Source organism: Adiantum capillus-veneris, chromosome 12, assembly GCF_014529385.1.
Source record: "Adiantum capillus-veneris isolate H3 chromosome 12, ASM1452938v2, whole genome shotgun sequence".
Taxonomy (NCBI): domain Eukaryota; kingdom Viridiplantae; phylum Streptophyta; class Polypodiopsida; order Polypodiales; family Pteridaceae; genus Adiantum; species Adiantum capillus-veneris.
This window is the reverse complement of record NC_140942.1, coordinates 64,459,425-64,479,000: the sequence shown is the minus strand read 5'-3', so window position 1 is coordinate 64,479,000 and position 19,576 is coordinate 64,459,425. Positions and strand designations below refer to the sequence as shown.

At 44.5% G+C, this 19,576-nt stretch overlaps 1 protein-coding gene across 1 annotated transcript in view; it reads right to left on the bottom strand.

The window, feature by feature from the left end:
• Positions 1-16,246, bottom strand: part of LOC147445838 (Vacuolar sorting protein 39) — a 51,232-nt gene extending 34,986 nt beyond the window's left edge. The window contains exons 1-2 of the mRNA XM_086525214.1: positions 14,677-16,246; positions 14,285-14,566 (exon numbers count right to left, since the gene is read on the bottom strand). Coding sequence (XP_086381340.1) covers positions 14,285-14,566; positions 14,677-16,062 — 1,668 coding nt within the window. The 5' untranslated portion in view covers positions 16,063-16,246. The remainder of the gene's footprint in view (positions 1-14,284; positions 14,567-14,676) is intronic.
• Positions 16,247-19,576: the final 3,330 nt, after the last annotated feature.

The window sequence follows — 19,576 nt, the reverse complement described above, 5'->3', positions numbered from 1 at the left end:
AAACGAGACCTTCTTAAATGAAGAGGCTGGTAGAAAAGAGCTCCAAAATCTCTCACAATAAGCGTCCGGAGAATCTCCCTTGGTCATCCGAAGATAATTCCAAGCGGTTCGTATATCTCGTTCATACTCTTGAGCCTGCCAAGAAGAAATAAAAAGCCTTTTGAATTTCAGCCATTTAACCGGAGCTTCCTTTCTCAGTAGAAGGGTGGACCACCATGTTCGAGCATTTCCCTTGAAGAAAGATGTAGCCCTCCGAATCTTGGAGTGCTCTGAGTAATGCCCTCCAGAGAAAGCCAAAGCCCTCTGGCATCTCGAAATCCAGAACTAGAAGAGTCAAACTTAATTGATTGTCCACCTTCTTTGAATTCTCTTACTTTCTTGCTTTTATCTTCAAGGAAGTCATATTGGTTGGCTTTATAAAAATGCTTCTTCTTTGCGTAAAACATGTGATCGTCGGAGTCCGAACTATCTGAGGATGAGTCCTCCGTAGAACTGTCAAAAACTGGGCGAAATTTAGGCTTCTTTGCCTTTTTCTGCCCTTTCCGAAGCTTTGCTTTTTGCTTCGTTTTTTTCCTTTTCTGTCTTCTTCGCTCGAGTCAGAAGAGCTAGAAGAGCTGTCAGAAGAAGAAGAAGAAGAAGAAGAACTGGGTAGTTCTTCAAATCGTACACGCTTCTTCTGCTTTCTTGCCAATGCAAAAGTAGATTGACGACCCAAATAACTCGCAAGTCAGTTCCTTTCTTATGCTTTTTGCCTTTATTGTTTGAGTCCAAAAGCCAGTTGATATGTGTCTGAACCACCTCTTCTAATTCTTGTTCTGTAAACATCCTCGGAGAAGGAGGTTTCTTGAGTGCCGGTGTGATGGGTGGCTCTGTGGCCTTCTGCCACTGGCTATGCACTTCTTCGAGGGATTGCTGAGTCAAAAATTTTGCAAATTTTGGATCCTTCGAAATTTTTATCATCATCTTTGTTGCTTCATCAACCAATTATCGACGTTCCATCTCTTCAATCTCAGCCTGAGTAGACCGATGTAAGCTGCAGCGGAAGTGAATGTTGAACTTTGCTCAAGATGAGTGCTCCGAACTGTGCTCAAGGTTCCTTTTACTTACGAAAGGGAGAGCCTTCCGTTCCTTTAGTGAGAGAGTGCAAATGATCACAAAGGAAGTGGGTAAACACTGTGCATGAAGGTACTGAGACTGAGAGATAATAGAGAGGGAAGAATACGACACCATAGTGTTGTCAAACCCTCCTCCGAAGGCCCCACTGTCTATGGCGAAAGCAGTCTACTTATGATTTCACAAATCTCGACAACAATGAGGACGACGATGAGACGGGCTGAAATCTGAAAATGCTAAGGGCTGAAACCTGCAAATCTTTATCTACTGAATTCTGACTCTATGTCGATGATGATGTAGATGGCGACAATGTGACGATGACGCTCTGAAAATGCAAATGCTAAAATCTGTGTTTTCCGGGCTGAAACTGTAAACTTTGACAGATCTGACCATGCGGCGAGGATCTGTTGCGGGAAGGTGAGATCTGCGAGGTTCGGGACTTGTTTTGCGGTAACAGACTGCTACAAATTGACAATGTTGGTTCCTCTTGTGGTTCTATCGCGAAGATCTGCAAAAACGCTAGGCTGAATTGGGATCCTGCTATGGAAATCTGCTAACACTAGGGCTGATCTGCTGGTGCAAACTGCTAACGCTAGGCTGGTCTGTCTTCTGTTGCTGCCGGGCTGATCTGCAATGCAAAAACGCCAAGGGCTGATCTTGTCCAAAAACGCTAGGCTGGATCTAGGTCTTGATGCAGAAAACGCTAGGTAAACTGCAGGTGGGGGGTCTTGTTGAGAAGGTGTCTGTTGAATGCGAAGTCCCTGCTGCCTCTTCTGCCAGAAAGCGCTAGCGCTAGGTTTCTATATATACAAACTTAGTAAATTTGCCCTACCTAGTTCCCAACAAAAGTCACTTAAAAATAATAAGTGAAAAATGTCAAAAATAGGGAAAATAGGTTTTGTGCATCGTCAAAATGGTACTGATGGGATCTGACTGGAATCTGAAGGTCATGTTGTGTGCAACCAGAGGATATGCATCTAATCTAAGTGTCTGCACATGCACGGCCTGCGAACGGACTCACAAAAGTGCCAGATCACTTCCTATTCTAGACTGACTTGACTGAATTGAACCCTGGTAATGCTGTAGCTTGTCCATGGACACATACGGTTAGATGTGTCACGTGGCATCCCCTCCTTTTCAAAGTGAGGTACTGGTACCGAATTGTATGGCGTTGAGGGAGATCGCCAACAGCGTCTCGAATCCTGGAAAGGACTCTTTGCCGGCCCACTCTAATGCGTGGGTCATGCGATACTTGAACTTCATAAAGGTCTGCAACGCTTGCTTCTTTGGGCCGCACCGAGAGCGACACAAAGTCTTTTGTAGCTCCTTCAATGCTTCAACTTCATCTATAGTCATGTGTCTACCTTCTTCAAGAATCTCCGTGGGTGAAAATTCCTAATACCACTTCCAACACAAAAACACGAATATACCCATTCCATGTAAAGTGACTGGAAAAATTCTAGCTTCTTGAAAGCCTGTGCATGCAATGTAGATAAACATAGAGACGGAGTGCCAAACCGTTCATCAAACACACGCAAACAATGGGGTCGAAGCTTGATTTTCTGATCTACATCAATCAACTGTGGCAAAACACAATGGAAATGCCTATGCTTGATGCTCAATCCTTCTTGTGCTCTTTCTGATACTGTGGCATGCCAAGAAAGAGACATGGAATGTGACTTCCTTGAATGCATACTTTTCAGCTTTTCAAGAGAAATCCGCATACGTCCGTGCTCATTCATGAGTGAATAGTGCTCAACGTACAATATGGCATGCCTATGAAAAGGGATCACATAAGGACGATAACTAAAATAAAGGAAAGCATCGCGAATACAACACTCGAACGATGAGTGCTAACTAATCATTCGAACACATTATACTTCCTGAGAGGGTTCTTTGGACCTAGGCTCGAGAGCCAAGATCGGTTCTTCGTGATTGATCGAATCTGCAATGAGGTTAGCTTCACTAGAAAAAGTATCAACTAAACCATCATCCTTGTGAACAAATCACATCTTTTCCCTACAAATCATCATGCTCGTGCGAAATCACATCGTGATCATGCAAAACATCATGCTTGTGATTGTCATCCAAATCATCATGCTCATCATTATCATTCAAATCATCATGCAAATCATGTGTGTCGTGCTCTGGAGAAGAAGAGATTGAAAGAGTCTCCTTTTCCTGATTCTGTGCAAACTGCGCCTGCACAATAGAAAAAAGTCGCCACAACCCTTTCATGTGTTGGTCGCCCTTCTCTTGTCTTGCTTTGTTCTCGCGATCAAATGCTGCTTGTCTTTCTTTGTTCTCGCGATCAAATTTTGCTTCTCTTTCGTCGTGCTCACGCGCTATGGCTTCCATTCTGTCTTGGTATTACGCTCTATGGCTGCCATTATTTCGTCGCTTTCTAACTTCCTATCCATCATCCTCTTGTCGAAAGCCTCCATAGGAGTTAGTGCAATCCTTGGCGTAGATGGGGAAGGGGGGAGGTCAGAAAAACCTCCTAGTGGAGAAAATTCTTCTTCGTCACTCCCATGCTCACCACCTCCGTGCGAAGTATCCATTCCGCTTCGAGTGATGGCCATCCACTGAAGTCTTGGGTTCTTTAGTTCACGAGGAACTTGGGTTCTTGTGGGTCTTGGGTTCTTGAGGGTCTTGAGGTTCTTGGGGGTCTTGAGGTTCGGTTAGGTGCAGCGGAATGAATGTTTGAACTTTGCTCAAGATTAGTGCTCCGAACTGTGCTCAAGGTTCCTTTTGTTCTTATGGAAGAGAGAGCCTTCCGTTCTTAATGAGAGAGTGCAATGATCACAAACAAAGTGAATGGACACTGTGCGTGAAAATGTATGAGACTGAGAGAGCGGTCTACTTATGATTGCAAAAATCTCTACAATGCTTGGACTTGCCGACGATGATGAGGACGACGACGAGACGGGCTGAAATCTGAATCTGCTAAGGGCTGAAATCTGAAAATTTTATCTGCTGAATTCTGACTTTATGTCGGTGACGATTTCAATGACGACGATGCGACGATGACACACTGAAAACACAGATGCTGATATCTGTGTTTTCCGGGCTGAATCTGCAAACTTCGCGGGATCTGACTGTGCGGCGAGGATCTGCTGCTACGGGAAGGTGAGATCTACAAGGTTCGGGGGTTCTACAGCGGGTACGGACTGCTGAAAACTGAAAACGCTGAGTCTAGGGCTCATTCCGTCGCGAAGATCTGCAAAAACGCTGAGGTTGATCTGCAAACCAAAAACGCTAGGGCTGAAAACTGATCTGCTGTAGCCGGATGTCCTACAAATGCAAAACGCTAGGCTGATCTGTGGTTCTGTTTTGTCGCCGCGAATCTGCAAATGCAAAAATGTTGGCTGATCTGGGGTCTTGATGCAAAACGCTAGCTTCTCTGCTGTGTAGCAAAAACGTTAGGCCTTACTAGGGGTTCCTGCTAAGAAGATGCCTGTTGAGCGGTGCTCCTGCTGCCTCTTCTGCCAATTAGTGCTAGTCTAGGTTTGCTTATATACAAACTTACTCAATTTGCCCTACCTACTTTCCAACAAAAGTCACTTAAAAATAATAAGTGAAATATGTCAAAAATAGGTAAAATAGGTTAAATGCACTGGAAAATTCCCCTGAAGGATTTTGATGGATTCTGATGGAAATGCTTATGATCATGCTGTGTGCAACCAGAGGATATGCATCTACACTAAGTGACTGGGTATGCACGGTCTGCGAACAGACTCGCAAAAGTGCCAGAACACTTCTAAATCTAGACTGACTGGACTGACTAAACCCTTGTCGTGTTGTAGCTTGTCCACGGATACATAGGGTTGGATGTGTCACGTGACATCCCCTCCTTTTCAAAGTGAGGTACTAGTACCGAACTGTAAGGGATCAAAGGAGATCGCTAATAGTATCCGGAATCCTGGAAGGGACTGTTCGCCGGCCCACTCTGATGTGTGGGTCGTGCAATACTTGAACTTCAGAAAGGTCTGCAGCGCTTGCTTCTTTGGGCCGTGCCGAAAGCGACACAAAGTCTTGTGTGGCTCCTTCAATGCCTCCACTTCGTCGAGTGTCATGCTTCTTTCTTCTTCAAGAATCTCCATGGCTGAAAATTCATGAAACCATTTCCAACACAAAACCATGAACATACCTATTCCATGTAAAGTGAGTGGAAAAAATCTTGTCGTTCTAATAGACTATGCATGCAATGTAGATGAACAAAGAGACGGAGTGCCAAACCGTTCACCACACACACGCAAACAATGAGATCGAATCTCTCTTTTATGATCCAGAGCAATCAACTGTGGCAATTCACAACGGAAATGCCCATGCTTGGTGCTCATACTTTCATGTGCTCTTTCTACAACTGTGTCATGCCAAGGAAGAGACATGGAATGTGACTTCCTTGAATGCATACTTTTCAGCTTTTCATGAACAATCCGTATACATTCGTGCTCATTCATGAGTGAAACGTGCTCAACGTACATTATGTCATGCCTAGGAAAAGGAATCACATAAAGACGCTGACTAAAATACAGGAAACGATCACGAATGAAACACTCGTACAATGCGTGCGTATGAATCATGCGAACACATAATACTTCCTGGGGGGTTCTTTGGACCTAGGCTTGAGACTCGTCGAGAGCCAAGATCGGGTTCTTCCTAAAGGGGTTCTTTGGACCTAGGCTCGAGAGCCAAGATCGATCCTTCGTGAGTGATCGAATCTGCAACGAGGTTAGCTTCGCTAAAAAAATCATCAACCAACACATCATCCTTGTGAACAATCACATCATCTTCATGCAACTCATCATGCTTGTGAGAAATCACATCTTGATCATGCAAATCATCAAGCTTGTCAGTGTCATCTAAATCATCATTATCATTCAAATCATCATGTAAATCATTGTCATTCAAATCATCATGCAAATCATGTGTCTTGCTTTGGAGAAGTAGAGAGAGTCTCTGTCTCCTGAATCTCTTGCATCTGTGCCTGCACTTGAGAAAAGAGTCGCAAGAACTCTATAATGTGTTGGTCACTCTTTTCTTTTATGGCTTTGTACTCGCCATCAAATTCTGCTTGACTTTCTTTGTTTTCACGATCCAATTTGGCTTGTCGTTCTTTGTCTGCCAAGTCGTACTTACGCTCTATGGCTGCCACGCTTTCTTCATATTCACGATCTATGTCTGCCATTTCTTCTTCGTAGGCCTTTCTGTCTGCTTCTCTTTCTGCTTTCCGTGCTCGGCGGTCTAACTGTCGTTCCATAAACAATTGCTCCAAAGCCTCCATAGGAGTTAGTGCAATCCTTGACGTAGATGGGGAAGGGGAGCGTCGGAAAAACCTCCTGGTGGGGAAAATTCTTCTTCGCCTCTCTCATGCTCATCACCTCCAAGCGAAGTATCCATTCCGCTTCGAGTGATGACCATCCACTGAAGTCGTGGGTTCTTGTGGGTTCTTGTGGTCTTGGGTTCTTAAGTTCACGAAGAACTTGGGTTCTTGGGTCTTGAAGTTCTTGAGGTTTTCTTTCGCTTGCAATCTGTGTTCGAGAAGGATCTTCTCTTTACCCGAGTTCTGCTCTTTTCCGCGGGCACACCCCTTGGCGGCCTTGCGCTCACACCAAGGTTTCTTTTTCCCACCTCACGTCGATTGGCCGGCCGCTAAGTGCACGGTCCGCTCTCAATGAGTGAAAAGAGGCACAAGGGGAGGTTGGACAAGCCCTTCTTTCTTGGGATTCCTGTCACTCTTCAAAATCACGATTAGGAATCGACACGCCCAAGTGAACTTGGGTTCGTGCGACCTCAACAAGCAAAAAAATTCTTGTGATTCTTGAGGTTCTTTCCTTGAGTGATACAGAACACTGCCAAAGCTATGATACCAATGTTAGGTGCAGCGGAATAAATGTTTGAACTTTGCTCAAGATGAGTGCTCCGAACTGTGCTCAAGGTTCCTTTTGTTCTTATGGAAGGGAGAGCCTTCCGTTCTTAATGAGAGTGCAATGATCACAAACAAAGTCAATGGACACTGTGCGTGAAAATGTATGAGACTGAGAGATAGAGAGAGAAGAGAATACGACACCAGAGATGTTGTCAAACCCTCCTCCAAGGGCCCCACTCTCTATGGCGAGAGCGGTCTACTTATGATTGCACAAATCTCTACAATGCTTGGACTTGCCGACGATGTCGACGACGAGACGGGCTGAAATCTGCAAATCTTTATCTGCTGAATTCTCACTATGTCGGTGAGGATGTCGATGACGACGATGCGACGACGGCGCTGAAAACGCAGATGCTGAAATCTGCGTTTTATGGGCTGAATCTGCAAACTTCAGGGGATCTGACCGTGCGGCGAGGATCTGCTGCGGGAAGGTGGGATCATGGAGGTTCGGGGGTTCTACAACGGGTATAGACTGCTGAAAACTGAAAACGCCGAGTCTAGGGATGATTCCGTCGCGAAGATCTGCAAAAACGCTGAGATTGATCTGCAAACCAAAAACGCTAGGACTGAAAACTGATCTGTTGTAGCCGGATGTCCTGAAAATGCAAAACGCTAGACTGGTCTGTGGTTCTGTTGTCGCCGGGAATCTGCAAATGCAAAAACGCTGGCTGATCTGGGGGCTTGATGCAAAACGCTAGCCTCTCTGCTATGTAGCAAAAACGCTAGGCCTTGCTGGGGGTTCCTGCTGAGAAAGTGTCTCTTGAGCGGTGCTCTGGCTGCCTCTTCTGCCAATTAGTGCTCGTCTAGGTTTGCTAATATACAAACTTATTCAATTTGCCCTACCTACTTTCCAACAAAAGTCACTTAAAAATAATAAGTGAAAAATGTCAAAAATAGGTAAAATAGGCTAAATACACTGGAAAATTCCCTTGAAGGATTCTGATGGAAATGCTTATGATCATGCTGTGTGCAACCAAAGGATATGCATCTACACTAAGTGACTCGGCATGCACGGTCTACGAACAGACTCACAAAAGTGCCATAACACTTCTAAATCTAGACTAACTAAACTGACTGAATCCTTGTCATGCTGTAGCTTGTTCACGGACACATAGGGTTGGATGTGTCACGTGACAGGTTCTTGGGTTCTTGAGGTTATTGCGGTTATTCTTTCGCTTGCAACCTGTGTTAAAGAAGGATCTTCTCTTCACCCGAGTTCAACTCTTTTCTGCGGGCGCACCCCTTGGCGGCCTTGCGCTCACACCAAGGTTGCTTTTTCCCACCTCATGTTGATTGGCCGACCACTAAGTGCACGGTCTGCTCTCAATGAGTGAAAAGAGGCACAAGGGGAGGGTAGACAACCCCTTCTTTCGTGGGTTACCTGTCACGCTTCAATAACACGATTAGGAATCGACACGCCCAAGAGGACTTGGGTTACGTGCGACCGCAACAAGCAAAAAAAATTATGTGGTTCTTTCCTTGAGTGATACAGAACACTACCAAAGCTCTGACACCAATGTAAGGTGCAGCGGAAGTCAATGTTGAACTTTGCTCAAGATGAGTGCTCCGAACTGTGCTCAAGGTTCCTTTTACTTACGGAAGGGAGAGCCTTCCGTTCCTTTAGTGAGAGAGTGCAAATGACCACAAACGAAGTCGGTAAACACTGTGCATGAAGGTACTAAGACTGAGAGATAGAGAGAGAAGAATACGACACCAAAATGTTGTCAAACCCTCCTCCGAAGGCCCCACTCTTTATGGCGAGAGCGGTCTACTTAGGATTGCACAAATCTCTACAATGCTTGGACTTGCCGACGACGAGACGGGCTGAAATCTGAAAATGCTAAGGGCTGAAACCTGCAAATCTTTATCTGCTGAATTCTGACTCTATGTCGGTGATGATGTAGATGGAGACGATGCGACGACGACCCGCTGAAATCGGAGATGCTAAAATCTGCGTTTTCCAGGCTGAAACTGTAAACTTCGATGGATCTGACCGTCCGGCGAGGATCTGCTGCGCGAAGGTGAGATTTGCGAGGTTCGGGACTTGTTCTACGGAAACTGATTGCTAAAAATTGAAAAAGCTGGTTCCTCTTGTGGTTCTGTCGCGAAGATCTGCAAAAACGCTAGGCTGAATTGGGATCCTGCTATGGAAATCTGCTAACGCTAGGCTGATCTGTCTTCTGCTGCTACTGCCGGACTGATCTGCAATGCAAAAACGCCAGGGGCTGATCTTGTCCAAAAACACTAGGTTGGATCTAGGTCTTGATGCAGACGCTAGGTAAACTGTCGGTGGGGGGTCTTGTTGAGAAGGTGCCTGTTGAACGCAAAGTCCCTGCTGCCTCTTCTGCCAGAAAGTGCTAACGCTAGGTTTCTATATATACAAACTTAGTAAATTTGCCCTACCTAGTTCCCAACAAAAGTCACTTAAAAATAATAAGTGAAAAATGTCAAAAATAGGAAAAATAGGTTTTGTGCACTGTAAAAATGGTACTGATGAGATCTGACTGGAATCTGATGGTCATGTTGTGTGCAACCAGAGGATATGTATCTAATCTAAGTGTCTGCACATGCACAGTCTGCGAACAGACTCACAAAAGTGCCAGATCGCTTCTTATTCTAAACTGACTTGACTGAACTGAACCTTGGTCATGCTGTAGCTTATCCACGGACACATAGGGTTAGACGTGTCACGTGACATCCCATCCTTTTCAAGTGAGGTACTAGTACCGAACTGTATGGCGTCGAGATTGCCAACAGCGTCTGGAATCCTGGAAACGACTCTTCGCCGGCCCACTCTGATACGTGGGTCATGTTATACTTAAACTTCATAAAGGTCTGCAACGCTTGCTTCTTTGGGCTGCGCCGAAAGCGACACATAGTCTTTTGTAGCTCCTTCAATGCTTCAACTTCGTCTATAGTCATGTGTCTACCTTCTTCAAGAATCTCCAAGGGTGAAAATTCCTGATACTACTTCCTTCACAAAAACATGAACATACCCATTCCATGTAAAGTGACTGGAAAATTTCTAGTCTTCTTAAAAGACTGTGCATGCAATGTAGATGAACATAGAGACGGAGTGCCAAACCGTTCATCAAACACAAGGAAACAATGGGGTCGAAGCTTGATTTTCTGATCTACATCAATCAACTATGGCAAAACACAATGGAAATGCCTATGCTTGATGCTCAATCCTTCTTGTGCTCTTTTTGATACTGTGTCATGCCAAGAAAGAGACATGGAATGTGACTTTCTTGAATGCATACTTTTCAGCTTTTCATGAGAAATCCGCATACATTCGTGCTCATTCATGAGTGAATAGTGCTCAACGTACAATATGGCATGCCTATGGAAAGGGATCACGTAAGGACGATAACTAAAATACAAGAAAGCATCGCGAATGCAACACTCGAACGATGCGTGCTGACTAACCATTCGAACGCATTATACTTCCTGAGAGGGTTCTTTGGACCTAGGCTCGAGAGCCAAGATCGGTTCTTCGTGATTGATCGAATCTACAATGAGGTTAGCTTCACTAGAAAAAGTATCAACTAAACCATCATCCTTGTGAACAAATCACATCTTTTCCCTACAAATCATCATGCTCGTGCGAAATCACATCGTGATCATGCAAAACATCATGCTTGTGATTGTCATCCAAATCATCATGCTCATCATTATCATTCAAATCATCATGCAAATCATGTGTGTCGTGCTCTGGAGAAGAAGAGATTGAAAGAGTCTCCTTTTCCTGATTCTGTGCAAACTGCGCCTGCACAATAGAAAAAAGTCGCCACAACCCTTTCATGTGTTGGTCGCCCTTCTCTTGTCTTGCTTTGTTCTCGCGATCAAATGCTGCTTGTCTTTCTTTGTTCTCGCGATCAAATTTTGCTTCTCTTTCGTCGTGCTCACGCGCTATGGCTTCCATTCTGTCTTGGTATTACGCTCTATGGCTGCCATTATTTCGTCGCTTTCTAACTTCCTATCCATCATCCTCTTGTCGAAAGCCTCCATAGGAGTTAGTGCAATCCTTGGCGTAGATGGGGAAGGGGGGAGGTCAGAAAAACCTCCTGGTGGAGAAAATTCTTCTTCGTCACTCCCATGCTCACCACCTCCGTGCGAAGTATCCATTCCGCTTCGAGTGATGGCCATCCACTGAAGTCTTGGGTTCTTTAGTTCACGAGGAACTTGGGTTCTTGTGGGTCTTGGGTTCTTGAGGGTCTTGAGGTTCTTGGGGGTCTTGAGGTTCTTGGGCTCTTGAGGTTATTGCGGTTCTTCTTTCGCTTGCAATCTGTGTTAGAGAAGGATCTTCTCTTTCCCGAGTTCTGCTCTTTTTTGCGGGCGCACCCCTTGGCGGCTTGGCGCTCACGCCAAGGTTGCTTTTGCCCACCTCACGTCGATTGGCCGGCCGCTAAGTGCACGATCCACTCTCAATAAGTGAAAAGAGGCACAAGGGGAGGTTGGACAAGCCCTTCTTTCGTGGGTTACCTGTCACTCTTCAAAAACACGATTATGAATCGACACGCCCAAGAGGACTTGGGTTACATGCGACCGCAACAAGAAAAAAAAATTATGTGGTTCTTTCCTTGAGTGATACAGAACACTGTCAAAGCTCTGACACCAATGTAAGGTGCAGCGGTAGTGAATTTTTACTTACGGAAGGGAGAGCCTTCCGTTCCTTTAGTGAGAGAGTGCAAATGATCACAAATGAAGTGGGTAAACACCGTGCATGAAGGTACTAAGACTGAGAGATAGAGAGAAAAGAATACAACAACAGAATGTTGTCAAACCCTCCTCCGAAGGCCCCACTCTCTATGGCGAGAGCGGTCTACTTATGATTGCACAAATCTCTACAATGCTTGGACTTGCCGATGATGTCGACGACGATGAGGACGACGACGAGATGGGCTGAAATCTGAAAATGCTAAGGGCTGAAATCTGCAAATCTTTATTTGCTGAATTCTAACTCTATGTCGGTGATGATGTAGATGGCAACGATGCGACGACGACGCGCTGAAAAGGCAGATGCTGAAATCTGCGTTTTCCCGGCTGAAACTGTAAACTTTGATGGATCTGACCGTGCGGCGAGGATTTGCTGCGAGAAGGCGAGATCTGCGAGGTTCGGGACTTGTTCTACGGAAACTGACTGCTACAAATTGAAAACGCTAGTTCCTCTTGAGGTTCTATCGCGAAGATCTGCAAAAACACTAGGCTGAATTGGGATCCTGATGTGGAAATCTGCTAACGCTAGGGCTGATCTGCTGGTGCAAACTGCTAACGCTAGGCTGATCTGTCTTCTGCTGCTCCTGGGCTGATCTGCAATGCAAAAACGCCAGGGGCTGATCTTGTCCAAAAACGCTAGGCTGGATCTGGGGTCTTGATGCAGAAAACGCTAGGTAAACTGCCGGTGGGGGGTCTTGTTGAGAAGGTTCCTGTTGAACGCGAAGTCCCTGCTGCCTCTTCTGCCAGAAAGTGCTAGCGCTAGGTTTCTATATATACAAACTTAGTAAATTTTCCCTACCTAGTTCCCAACAAAAGTCACTTAAAAATAATAAGTGAAAAATGTCAAAATAAGGGAAAATAGGTTTTGTGCACTGTAAAAATGCTACTGATGGGATCTTACTCGAATCTGATGGTCATGCTGTGTGCAACCAGAGGATATGCATCTAATCTAAGTGTCTGGACATGCACGGTCTACGAACAGACTCACAAAAGTGCAAGATCACTTCCTATTCTAGACTGACTTGACTGAACTGAACCCTGGTCATGTTGTAGCTTGTCCACGGACACATAGGGTTAGATGTGTCACGTGACAGCCGAGGTGGGCCGTACTCTTCGACTGATTGCTCATGAGAATCTTCTCCGCGATCTCCTCCCGCACTTGCAGATGCAGAAGAAGTCGATTGATTTCTATTGGAATCCATAAGTGTCGTGAGAAAAGGATCGGATTTCCTGGCAGAAGAGAAATCGGTCGCGCTGTGATACCATTGTAACAAACTTGGAGACCCCAAGTCAAGATACTACGACGACACAGCAAAGATTCACTTCAAAACAGTTCACAATTTACACTTGAGTCGACACGGCCCGGCATAGTCCCGTGCCTAGAGATATTGGCCCCAAAGACTAGTGCCCCTTTCGGTATTTCTTTTTGTATTAATCTGTGTTCAAAGTACAAGAGAGTGGGTAGGTGCTCACTCTCAGACTCTGCGACACGGCCCGGCATAGTCCCGTGCCTAGAGATATTGGCCCCAAAGACTGGCGCCCCTTTCGGTATTTCTTTTTGTATTAATCTGTGTTCAAAGTAAAACAGAGTGGGTAGGTGCTCACTCTCAGACTCTGCGTCCAGATGCTTTAAGAAGTGAGGCTCTGCCCACTTATTTATTGATACAAGGGATGCCCAAAAGCAGAGCCCCAAAATCATTCAACTTAAAAGCTTTTAACTCAAAAGCTAATATCCAAAAGCTGCCAACGAATTTTAGCCAGCGCAAATAACGCAGATCCGTACAGCCCGCTTTTTGCGCCACAATTCACGGAGATTCCATACGGCAGCCCTGCCACGTCAGCCAGTGCGGGATTTTTCCGTACCAACCTGCCACGTGTCACTGTCCGGGTCTGTTGCCACGTCACCCACTGTGACAGCAGCAAATTCATGGCACACGTTCTAGTTAAAAGAAAACTCGTTGAGGTCAATCTCTGACAAGTATGAACGACAGGCCCCCAGTATGCCGAACTCTACAGAGCACATACAAGTGACTGGAAAACAAAAAGTTTGTTAGATCCATATTACTACAGCTATTAGAACAACACAACCATGGGTAGTTCAACTACAAGAGCAAGAAGCAAGTCCCCAAAACCACACCAAAAGGGACTCCTAGGAAGATAGGCTAGGAGCCCATTGGCGTATGTCTTCCAATGCATGACAAAGTAAACATTAATGGGCAACATTTTCACATTGAAAACAATCTGTACTACCTACACTTGCCATGTGTGGAGGCCACTTGTTCAAGCACAAGAGGAGATAAATCCCAATCACATGCAATAAACTAAACCAAACATTGTAAGCCAGAATAGCATGTCTAACACATTTTAAAACCTCCCTCCAGGTGCAAGCTTGACAACCATTCGTGCCTTCTTTCCTTATCACTCTAAGCAAAACTGTTGATTTGAAAAAGGAACATGCTACACTGATCCCTGCATTCTGCTACCTAAAAATTACAGACTCTCTAGTCAAGTCTATCGTACCATTGCACGCCAGCGATCAGTCAGACTTGGAAAGAATGGAAAGATTTCCACAGGGTGCATTGTAGATGATTGCAGAAAGTGATCCACTGCATCTTTAAAACGAAGATCAAAAAACAATAAAAAACCAGCTTGTGCATGAACATTTCCTAGCTTTTCCGCAGCACTTTCCACGTCCAATTCAGAGGCGCACTCCTCTGCCAATGCTACAGCCTCATCAAACTGTCTCTGCCTCAACAATTCTTTTAACTGCTCATCCAAAGGTACTCTTTCCAAAAAATAAACCTGCGCAGAAAATATTGCAACACAAGGATTAAAGGTTCACTACAGACACGAAAGAAACCTAAAAGTAGTCATTTCTACAGCCATTGAAGCAGAAATTTCTTCTGAATTACCTTGAACGCACTAGCAAGCATCAGAAACTTCCCTTCTTCATCTTCAGACAAAAGATTTGGTCCCAATGTTGCATCTGATAAAGTTATAGATTGAACTTTTGCACCTGTTTTACGATGGTACAATTCAAGAACGCCTCTTTTTACCAGAACAGCATAAGCTGAGCTTTGCCCAACCGCATCTGGAATCTCCCTAAAAGCTAAACTGCTAGATGTCGGATGGCCTGCAGCATTCACTGCAACACCAACAGCATCCATCAACAAAAGCACTTCCAGCTCCTTGGGAAAGACCTTCAATAAAGGCGGACTGACAAGGTCTTGTGGAAGAGAGAAAAGAAGCGATGCGCGTCCATCAACAACAGAAAACAACATGTATTCCTGGTAGTTTCCCGTAATAACCACATTCTCTATCCAGGCCATTGTCACTACTTCCTCTGGCCCTACCATCTCCTTCAAGTTGATGGTGATCGTGGTGCCATTACTGCTTGCTGCTTTTAGCACCTTGTTTTCTTTGCTAACGGTGAACAGAAGTAGTTTCTGCTTCACAGCAACAGCAAACTTTTCAATCCGAGAAGACTTGTCACGGGCAAACACCTGTATTTGTGAAGAAGATTCTTCTGAAGGGGAGAGAGACTTTTTCTTGAATGACAGAATGCTCTGGGAAGATTGAAAATTTGCAACTGACTCTCCAGTTGATGCAATTGGGCCTCCACGTCGAGCAGAGAGCCTGCCTGCACCAAAAAGCCTTCCAAGTTGTCCATGGTTACCACTTTTCCTAGGAGTTTGAGGAGATACTGGTGAGTCTCTTCCTGAGACGATGCCATGGCTTGATATGCTTCCATTAAGCTGCTGCAAGCTGCCAAAAGCTCTTGCAAGAGTGAAAGCTCCCTTTGATGAAGGAAGCCACTCCAAAACAGCAAGAGTGAACAAGTCCAGGACAACTACCTGCTTGTCCAAAAGAGCAGCAATGGCACCAGCTCGCGGAAGCGGACAGAGGCAATCCACAGGACTTAATCCAAGATTTTTGTTGAGAGTAAAAGACAAACCTGCATTGTCTGCTTCCCGCTTAGGGCTCTCTGGAAGAGAGATAGTAGCAGGAGAGGATTTTGCAGAGGGCAGACGATGCCAAGTGAAGAGGTAGACGTCACCTGAGTCAGTGCCGAGGTAAATACAGGCACGATCGTCCCGACTGCCAACATTGGCTACAGCAATGGATCGTATGTTGCAAGGAGGAGCTCGAATTTGCTGCAATGGTGAAGCTTCGAGGGAGACCTTGAGAAGGCCTCTGCGGAAACCAGGTTGCTCACGATGTTGTGGCTTCTCGCGCACGATATGGTGAGGTTGCTGCTGCTGCTGCCGCTGATGATGACCCCCTTGAAAAACCTCCATGGATCAGAGCCCTGCAGCAATGATCGAGCAGACTGCAGAGCACCACCATAGCTAAGGAGGCAAACGAGATCACAGGTTGGCTAAGGAACAAAGCTTCTAAGCAGCGGTACAAACTCCTTTTCCAGCTCGCGCGACTTTCTCTGATCGATTTGTGAAGCCAAAGGAATCTTCCGAGATGCAAATATTCGTAGTTGCGTTAACAGTGAACATATTTCGTAAAGTTCTTCTGCGCCAGTTTGGGGACAAGGGCCATCCTCCAAATTGATAAAACACCTCTAAACGGGTAACCAACATACTTGCAATGCGGAAATGATCGAAACCATTTGCCTACAATAGCAAAAGCCACTAGTTGAAGGCTACCGTATGGGAGTGCACAAGCAAAGTGAGGTGATAGTAGAAGGCCCACTAAACTCAAAGGCCCTCTTTGCGGAGGCGATAATAGCAAGCATATGAGGAGGCGCTATTGAGGAGCCTTGTCACAGGCGGCAAGGGGAACATGAACTGCTGGAATAGGCAAGCTTGTGTTTTTGGACTTACCACAACCCCCCTCAAAAACAATGTACATCCATTCCATTTTTGCATCATTAAAAGCAGGTTGACGCTAGATCTTGGATGCACAAGAGAAAAGGCAAAGGCCGCCGAAAGCTCTCTAGATGGTCATGCGCAATGTGAATGGGAAGAGCAATGGTTGTGAGCTTCATGTGATCCCTCTGTGCATTTTGAATGATCTTGAGCAAGCACGAGCACAACACTCCATACACATTGTGAGGACCAAATGGGTACTGAGGCTTGAACTCCCAACCTAACAAATAGGAGAATTTCTAAATGGAGTAAGCTAAACATTTGACATGGTGTACGTAGCTAAACCATTGGTACAAAAAATTAATCATACTTAAGGGGTTTTTTTTGCCATATTATGGTAGTGATGTGTGTGAACACACTTAGGACCGTCGGGACACTTTTTTCCCTCGCTAGGTTTTTCTTCCCCCAACTTGTACATACGCCCATCACTCTAGGGCAAGCCTTAACTTTCTCATAGCACACTCAGTAATACTACTTCATTTGTTTTGTGCTCTTGAGCTTCCTCTTTGTCTTCTCCATCTTTGTGTGCATTCTCGCAATTGTATTTTTGAATAATTGCTTTCATTGTAACCTTTGAGTAAGCTCGTTGAGCTTAATATCATCAAGATTTTGATTCGGACTCATTTCAGCCTTCGTTTCCACTACGGAAGCATTGCGTTGGCAATTTTATCCTTTTGTACAAGTTTTTTTATTGTATAGATTTCAACAAAAAAGAAACTTTGTTGTCTTTTGTGGGTTATAATATATAGCATAGGTTAGTTTTGTGGAGTTTTTCCTCTACACAAGCAACTTTTGCATTAGGTACAGACACCGCCAGTGCGTGACAACAATGATGTTTTTTGCATATTGTCTCTTGAGGAAAAACTAGTTGGGGACCACTACCTACTTTGGGTATACATGATGCAGCATATCGTTGTTATAAAGGGAATTTGGAACATTGTGAGGGGTTATTAGGTTGTGTTGATACAAGTTATGTGGATGATGGTGCATGTTCTAGTAGCTCTACTCCTACAATGGTTGTGAGGGGTTATTATTAGGTTGTGTTGATACAAGTTATGTGGATGACAATGCATGTTCTAGCAGCTCTACTCGTAGAATGGTTTTTGACTACAATTGAGCTGGCTGGTTGGGTTGCTAAGGATGTGCATGCATAAGTGTTAATTGTGCTTTTTGTTAGGCGTTTTGTTTCTCCACACATTTGCTCGAAATGAATAGCAAATCAAGCATTTGATGGACTAACTTATTTGCATACATACCTAATCATGCAATAATAGCTTACTTGTTTAAGGAGCTAGAGTTCAAGGTTATGCATGAGAAAAATAATATGCAGATATATCTTGTAGAAATTAAAGAGCTAAAAGAGCAATTAATTGCCATTGGTGAGGTCAATCCATATAGTTCTCTTACACAAAGAATTATTGAGGCTTTGTCAGATTCTTATCAAACTCTTGCCTCCACCTTTAGGCTTGTGATGGATAATAAACCTGATGATGTGAAGTTTGATCATCTTATCTCTGTTTTTTTACAAGAGGCCCAATCTAATTTTTTTTTTAAGGGTAATCAGCATGTTGTTGAACATGTACATGTGGCTACACAACAAAACAAGAATACCACTATGGCCACCTCCAATGCTTCTGCAAGTAGCACACCTACCCCCTTAGCTACCCCTTCAAACAGCAATAGGTGTGAGACGTCCAGCGATAAAGGCAAGAAGATAAAATTTCATTATCATAAGGAAAATAATAATCTCGTTAAGCAATGTCATAAGGTTAAGGCTCAAGAGGCTCAAGAGAAAGAGGTAATGCTTTGTCAAATGCAAAGTCATTAAATGTTGTGTAAGATACAAAATGGGCTTTTAAGGCATGGTGTTAGTATGATCCATATGCTTTGTTCTAATTTTCACTAATTCCATTCTAAAATTCATTATCTATTGTGACTAACAATTGACTAATTTTGCTAAATCGAACATTAACATTGATGTGATATGTATGCATAATCTCCTAATTAGAGGTTGACTTTTGAATCAAGACATTTTGAGGGCCGTAGCTCACATGCGGTCAAGGGGTGCTATATATAGACAAGAACGAGCCTATATATAGGGAGGTTGGGAGGAGAGTTGCATGGTCTGCTCCCCACGGTCTTAGATTGGTATTATAGCTTGGAGGAGAGGAGCAGCAAGAAGGAAATACATGGAGGTCATGGCCGATAAAACCCTAGGACTGGTTATCCTCTCCAAAGATTGGTATAATAAGGAAGCCCTTCGCCACCCCCTCTTACCTACTCCAAAAAAATTTCCCCTCCCCTATATTTTGTTTCTTTCCTCCTCGCCTCCATTGTTTTGAATTACCCCCTTCTTCTCAACAATGAACGAGACTTCATCCTCTCCTCCTCTCTAGTTAAACCCAAACCTTGCCCTTTTATTCTCTTTGTCGACCGCCCCATTTGCTCTTACAAAGGTTACATTTTGGAAAATGCTTCTAAACGGCTGCACGTGCAACTCTACCCGGTTCTCTTATCCAAAACCCAACACCTCAAAGATTCCCACTCCCTTATCTTAGACCTAATATCCACCCCCTTTCCTCCCCATATTATCCTTTTCTTTTGACGTAGAATCCCTCTATCTAGCATACCCATCATGGAGGGACTCTTAGCTCTCAAGAATTCCATACAATACATATTTCCCTCAGCCAACAGAGCAATCATTTGGGAGCACATGAAAAAAGTCATCCCAGATGAGGATGTCACCTTGATTGACTCCCCTATCTGTCAAGCTGAAATTTTCTTAGCCATAGAAGCTCTCAAACCTAGCAAAACTCCTAGATTGGATGGGCTTCCATCAGAAATTTTCCAAGTTTACAAGGAAATCTTAACTCCTGCTTTGCTGCTAGTTTGGGAAGAGGCTTTCAGATTTAAGGCTCTACCTAATCTGATT